General features: G+C 41.1%; 1 protein-coding gene across 5 annotated transcripts in view; it reads right to left on the bottom strand.

The window, feature by feature from the left end:
• Window positions 1-1,939: 1,939 nt before the first annotated feature.
• Window positions 1,940-7,218, bottom strand: part of ARHGEF3 (Rho guanine nucleotide exchange factor 3) — a 323,685-nt gene continuing 318,406 nt past the window's right edge. For 4 of the 5 annotated variants that reach the window (XM_053598926.1, XM_053598925.1, XM_053598927.1 and 1 more), the window contains 2 exons: window positions 6,491-6,677; window positions 1,940-4,413 (listed from right to left, as the gene is read on the bottom strand). In XM_053598926.1, the coding sequence (XP_053454901.1) occupies window positions 4,061-4,413; window positions 6,491-6,677 (540 nt within the window). In that variant the 3' untranslated portion in view covers window positions 1,940-4,060. The remainder of the gene's footprint in view (window positions 4,414-6,490; window positions 6,678-7,218) is intronic. The other variant, XM_053598929.1, reaches the window with a different exon arrangement.

Raw genomic sequence — 7,218 nt, 5'->3', positions numbered from 1 at the left:
GTTTTTTATAAAGATAATACCAGCCTTATCAGGCTGATGTGCTGATAAGAATCGGCTACCAACAGCTTAAAACTGTTTGGTCTTTTCTTTTCTTTTTTTTAGAGACAGAATCTTAAGCTGTGGCTCTGGGTAGAGTGTCATGGAGTCACAGCTTACAGCAACCTCAGCTCTAGGGCTTAGGTGATTCTTTTGCCTCAGCCTCCTGACTAGCTGGGACTATAGGCACCCGCCAGACTACGTCTGGCTATTTTTTTTTTTTTTTTTTGTAGAGACAGAGTTTCACTTTATCACCCTCTATAGAGTGCCATGGCATCACACAGCTTACAGCAACCTCCAACTCCTGGGCTTAGGCGATTCTCCTGCCTCAGCCTCCCGAGTAGCTGGGACTACAGGCACCTGCCACAACGCCCAGCTATTTTTTTGTTGCAGTTTGGCCGGGGCCGGGTTTGAACCCGCCACCCTCGGTATATGGGGCCGGCGCCCTGCTCACTGAGCCACAGGCGCTGCCCGCCTGGCTATTTTTTTATTGCAGTTTGGCCGGGGCCAGGTTCAAACCCACCACGCTTGGTATATGGGGCTAGTGCCCTACTCACTGAGCCACAGGCACCGCCCTGTTTGGTGTTTTCATCTAAAAGCTGTTCTTTGTGGGAAAGAAAACCAACCATTTTAATTCAAGAAAAATGGACTGAAATCCTAGTAAGAATTTCAAAGTGAAATGTGCCTTTTATTTAGCCTCAAGTTCATCAGCCATTACTTACACTAGCAGTAAGGTTCAACACTTCTCTTCTCTAACGACTATGATTTATCACTTATCCGTAATATGGATTCAAGATACGAAGGTCTGACGATTAAGTTTGTGAACTTATGAACCACGAAGTTATGTTGGCAGCACTGTGCGGACAGTTCAGTGAGGTTTCATAAGCTTGGTGTATCAATGTCTGACGGTTGTGTTCGTGTCTACATGTGGTGGTGTCCTGCTGAGTGGAGTTCGTTATCATTGTTGCGTGTTTTTGTGTGCTGGCATGAGAATGTCAGAGCCTATATTAGAGCAATGAACATTTGTCAATTTATTCTCAAACCTGGCAACAGTGGAAGGGAAACCAGGACATGTTAGTCTATGTTCATGGGGATAATGCCAGGAAGAAAATGGCAGTATACAAATGGAGTAAATGTTTTTCTGAGAGGGGAGAAAGTGTCACTGATGAAGAGAGATTAGTGCGGCCAGTAATGAGCAGAACTGAAGAAAACATTGCAAAAATTCGTCAAATTGTGTGTCAAAATTATTGGCTGTGAAAAGCAGAGCAGACCAAGTAAACAAAGTAGACAGGCGGACTTGGTATGTTCCCAGAGAAATAGGAAAATCTTGGCCAATAACTCACGGCTCTTACATCATGAAAATACACCAGCTCACACAGCACTATGAGGGAGTTTTTAGCCAGTAGACAAGTAACTGTATTGGAACAACCTCCCTACTCACCGGATCTGGGCCCCAATGACATTTCGATAACGTTCAGGAAATCAAGGACGACATGATGACAGCTCTCATGGCCATTCTAGAAACAGGAGTTCCAAAATTGCTCTGAAGGGTAAACTAGGCATTGGTGTCAGTGCACAGCATACTGTCATTTGATGATGACAGCAGTGATATGCACCAATGAGGTATGTAGCACTTTTCCTAGGATGAGTTCATGAACGTCAACGCTTGTAGAATTATTAAAAATGAATATATGAATAAACAGAGAATGCTTGGAAAAATAGACCTTAGAAACATGAATGTTATAAAAGCTTTGATAGACCAAATCAAAACATTTATTTTAATCCATACTCTTATTTTAAAGTTTGTGTTTGGAAACCACAAGCACAAATTTTGGAAAGAACCTCCTCAAGAGAGTAGTTGAAATTTGATGTTTGTAAAGGAAACACTGTACACAAAAAGGGCAACATTTTAATGTAATTTATTTGAAATGCTTCCAGAAAAGTTTAAGGCCATTATACAAAAACATTCATTTCATCAAAACATTCCTTGACTTTCTTTCCATAGGCCAATGCTTTACAACCCTCATTTCTCAATACATTTGCCAAAGTGGCCGATGGCTCCTGCAAAGAACAATTCATTCTTTTCTTCACCATCAAAAGGCTTTTCTTGGCTTTTCTCTGCTTCCATCTGCAGCAGGTTCACTCACTCACCAAATCAATAATAACTTGAGAAACAGCAGTTTTAAATAAACTTGTAATAGAAAAAAATTCACCATGTTTAAAGTCTATAAATACAGAAATATGTTTTACAGGGTAAAATTGACCACAATCTTTATTTTCTTTTTGAAAAATAATAAAGTAATATGCCTTGCTTTTATATTGTTATATCTTGTCACACAGCTTCTTTGAATGCACATGATATATGTACACAATAATGACAACATTGTATTTACTGCTTTGTGTAAACTTGAAAGACACAGAAAATTAAAAAAAAACTTTTTTGGCAATAATTTAGAATCATTACTACTAGTGCTGGTGTGGGTATAATTTTGCACAGGTCATCCATAGTATTTACATTTGCAGAGAACATTTCTGATTTCTGTGTATACAGTTGTCTTTTTTTTTTGAGACAGAGTCTCACTCTAGCTCACAGCAACTTTAAAATTCTGGGTTCAAGCAATCCTCCTGCCTGAGCCTCCCAAGAGGTTGGGACTATAGGCACCTGCCAAAACGCCCAGTTCAATTTTTTACTTTTAGTAGAGACAGGATCCCTTTCTTCCTCAGGCTGGTCTCGAACTCCTGAGCTCAAGAGATCCTCCCAACTTGGTCTCCCAGATAGAATGCTAGGATTACAGGCGTGAACCACTGTGCCCAGACAATTTAGTTGACTTTTTCAAGGTCTGCACTCTACCCTGCATTGTAAAAATCAAGGCTGGACAAAGAGTTTACTTGTTTGGCTTGCTGATCCTAATTAATCAGAGTTAATGAAACTGGCCTCTGGAGAATGTAATTATAATTCTGATACAACACAGAATCAGAGATGGTAAATTGACCACCTAAAAGCAGAGCAGGAAACCCCAGGGCTCTGGCCTTTCTCAGAATGCATTGGGCCATGCATTTCTATTTTAATAGTTCCCATGTTAGGTTCTGATGAAGTGCTTCTCATTGCAAATTCTTCCTCTCCTGTGTTTCTATAGTCACTGACAGAGTCACAGCCTGTTTTCCGTGTCACTTCATTCACACTCTAAATGTAGGCCTAGGCAGATGAAACAAAATGAAGACAGGGCTTTCTTGTTATCTTGGAACGTTTTCCCAGGCCCTCTGGGTTCTATTCTGATGTTTTAGCTTGGCCACCAGCTATGAGAGACACCTCTTGGTGTCATGCGCTTTTAGTTAAAGATTCACAGCTGGCAGCTGCTTTTGTCCTGACCCTTTTAAGGTCAGCTTCTATTTCATGTCCTAACAGATTCTGACATCAAACTTGCACTAGATGAAATTTCAAGGTTCAGACAATGCTTCCTCCTTTGCAAAATGAAGCCTTCAGAATCTCCAGGTACGTTTTCGTACTTTCTAGGTGAATAGCATGGAATTGACTTCACTTCAAGGGTTGATCTTTCCTGCTTCTCTCTCCAATGCTATCCTGAAACACAAATGACTTCCTCATACCGTGTTTTCAAGGCTCTCTAAATTCCATGCCTTTAGCTATCACATCAAAGAGCTGGAAACGCACTAGAGAGGCACAGGACGAAGAACTCTCCAAGCAACCTGCATAAAACAGTAGTTGAGAGATTCTTTTTCTTTCTATTCTTTGAAAATCCAGCAGGACAACTGAAAGTAACTTGTTCAAGTACCTCTCCATCCATCCAGACATTGGTGAAATACAATACAGGGTAACAGTTGCCATAGATTCCAGCTTACACACACAGATTGGCAGTTACAGTACGAGGGACAAAGGTACAGATATAAGAGACTGGGCCAACATGGTCACAAAAGTATTAAAAAGTGCTTCTCCAAACCGTTCCATGTGTGGAATGCAAATACTGTACAGGTAAGACACAGGGCTACTTCTGGGAAGTAAACTCTGTCAGACATGGCTTTCAACTTGCCTGCTGTTCCCACAGGAAGAGTCTGTCTGTTCCATGCGCTCACAGTCGAGGCTGACCTCACTTGTGTCCATACTACAGTCTGACTCGCTGTCGGATTGGTCCATCTGCTCAAGTTTTGTTTCCGCCTGTGGCTCCCTGCTCCCGGTGGTGGAATTTAGGAAAGGTCCCTCGGAGTCGAGAACTCCAGCCTGCCCAGCAGCACACAGAACTGTTTCTTTGGCTTGACGAATACAGTTGAGCCACTGTTGTTTGTTGAAGGTGTCATTGGCTTGTAGTGAGTGGGTCTGGCTTTGGGATCCATTTTTGAAACTGACTCTGAAGAAGTTTTTAACTAGAAATGAAAAATATGTGGGGAAAAAAAAGTCAGTGGACAAGTATTTCCCCAGCTCAAAGATAACACACGTAGTGATACTAACCCCCAGTAACCAAGGCAGACATTACTGATTACAACATGTTTCCCACTGACCCAGGACATGGCTCAGCTCCCTGCTAAGCTGCCATCTATCCGCTGGAGTAGGTTACAGTCTAGCTCTCAGTTGCCCTCACTGCTCTCAGAAACTTGCAAGTGGGTATTATCTTGGGACAACTAAGACTTGTGACTCAGGGGACCGCAGAGTATTGGATACCAAACCTGGCTGCATAACAAAATCCTCTGGGGTGACCTTGTTAAAAACAGAGATCCCTGGGCCCTAGCCTTAGAGATTCTGATTCAATAGGTCTAAGGTGGGTCTGATAATCTATAATCTTATAAGTACCCGAAGCTAGAGCTTTTTTCAGTTTAAGAAGTTCTTTTTAACATCAGCACATGCCCATGACTTTCCACATGAGAGTTAGTACCTGTATACTTAGTATCCAATGATTAACAACACGCATAAAGATAAATTTGATTTTGTTTTAAAGTGAAATTACACTTTAATTATCCCAACAGGAGCTACATATATGCATTTAAAAAAAATGATAGTGTGCAATATGGAAGACATTTTATTTAATCTAAAAACAGCAACATAATGGACAATTTAATGGGTCCTGTGTGCCACATGCAATCCCCGGTTCGTGGACATGTCTACTGTTATTTCCTCTGCACTAACCCTGTATCCAGCAGGCTGGGAAACACCACTTCAGATGGCTTAGAGCAGTGGTTCTCAACCTATGGGTCATGATCCACAGGAACTGTATTAAAGGGTAGCGGCAGTAGGAAGGTTGAGAACCACTGGCTTAGAGGCTAAGGCAGAGCAGACCAAATAAGTCTCTGCTAGCCACCTTTGGCTCAAAGATAATCACTGCTCCTTAAGTTGGCTTCCATTCTTTTACCTTAGGCAACTGCCTTAACTCCTCTATGTCTCAGTTTCCTTATTTGTAAAATGGGAAAAAAACAAGAACCTCCTTTATAAGGTTGTGATGAAGAACATATGTGAGAATATGTGTAAGTGCTTATATAATGCCTGGTACATAGTCAGAACTCAAGAATTAGAAGCTTTTCTTGCTACTACTATTACTATTGGGGGAGAAGGATTTATTAGTAGGTACGAGAAAGTACATACTAATTACTTTTTTTTAAAAAACAGGTATGAGGTCTTTGTGTGTTTTTAAAAATTTCAGATTAATATATTGGTACAAATGATTAGGTTAGATTGTTTTCATTTGTTAGGTAAAGTTCAAATTGCAGTTGCATACTAACTTTGACAACCCCTGACCACCTCATCTAAAACAGATCTCTACTGCTATCCTTCTTTATCCCCTTATTGGGTTTTAGTTTTCTTTTTTTGGGGGGGGGGGTTAGTTTTCTTAACAGCACCTAGAACATTTATTTATTATTTATCTCCTTCATCATGATGTAAGCTCCACAAAGGCAAGGAAGTTAACTGCTTGTACTACCAGGGCCTAGAACAGTGCTTGACAAATGAAGTATACTTGATAGTATTATTTTAGCTTGCTTTGGTTAATTTGTTTACTAAATCTCAAGTTAGAAGAGCCCCTTTGAGTAATATTATAGATGAGCCCTCATTCTAGGTGACCAGATAGTCTTTAGAGACAAGTCTACCAGCTCAAATATAAAACCCATCATAATGCAACAGGTATCCATGTAAGGACTATCTGGTATTAAGCACATTTTTATCTGATGGAAGGAGAAAAGGAGCTTAAGGAGTACTAACGATGTGCAAGGCAGGTTCACTTACAAAATCTTACTTAACCCTTATCATAACCTTGTGGAGGTGGTATGTATGCATTTCTATTTTGCAGATGGAGAACTGAGAATCACAGAGGTTAAACAAGGTTACACGATCAGTAGGTGATGAGATAGCAAATATAATTTGTGAAGGCTGTGGTTCTTTTTCACGAGCCAGCTACTCCCTCTGAACTACCACAATAAAAAATGTTCAGCAGGTCAACCCCGACTGCCACCGTACTTCTCTCGTTGTTGCTGAATGCCCCTCGCAGGGAGCCGCCCAGCCTCACTTCTCCATCCTGCAGGTCTTCCAGCAGGAGGTCCTTCACTGGGATCGGCTGACGGTACAACTGGTAGCAGAGCTGCTCATTGTGGGTGATGGCTCGAGTGATCACAAGGACTTCTTGGAACAGGAAAACATGAAGTTTCTAGAAGAAAAGAATCCACAGGATTTCCCTAAGCAACAATCTCATGAGTGGTTGATTCGTGGACCTCTGTGGGTAGAGAGGACCCTAGGTTCTCTCTAGGTTCACACTGGATTATGAATCTAGGCTCAAACTACTTCTAGGAGAACAAAAGTTGGGCAGGCCTGAGGCATTTCCAGAGATTTCATAGCCTTTCCTATGAGAACAGCTCCCTGAAGGTCCACTGGAGAAATCCCTTTTGCCTATAGATACCTTGCAGCCTGGGCTGCCAACTCCAGGGGCCCTATTCACATTATAATTAACAACCTGTGCAGACAGACATAGCCTTCAGTTCTAACAAGAAAAAAAATGATAAAGGGGAATAGGATAAAGGGGGTAGAAAAGGGAAAAATAGTTAGCACTCCCTGGCTTTGATTTATACATGAATTACTCAACGTAATTCTAAGAGATCAAAATTAACAATGGTCTATAAAGGATCAGATCGGCATATCAAAGTCTAATATTAATATCTGCTTCCCAAACTCATTAAAAACACATGCTCCTT

Source organism: Nycticebus coucang, chromosome 8 (genome assembly GCF_027406575.1).
Source record: "Nycticebus coucang isolate mNycCou1 chromosome 8, mNycCou1.pri, whole genome shotgun sequence".
Lineage (NCBI taxonomy): Eukaryota > Metazoa > Chordata > Mammalia > Primates > Lorisidae > Nycticebus > Nycticebus coucang.
The sequence above is the reverse complement of the archived record's forward strand: the minus strand, read 5'-3'. Positions and strand labels throughout refer to the sequence as shown.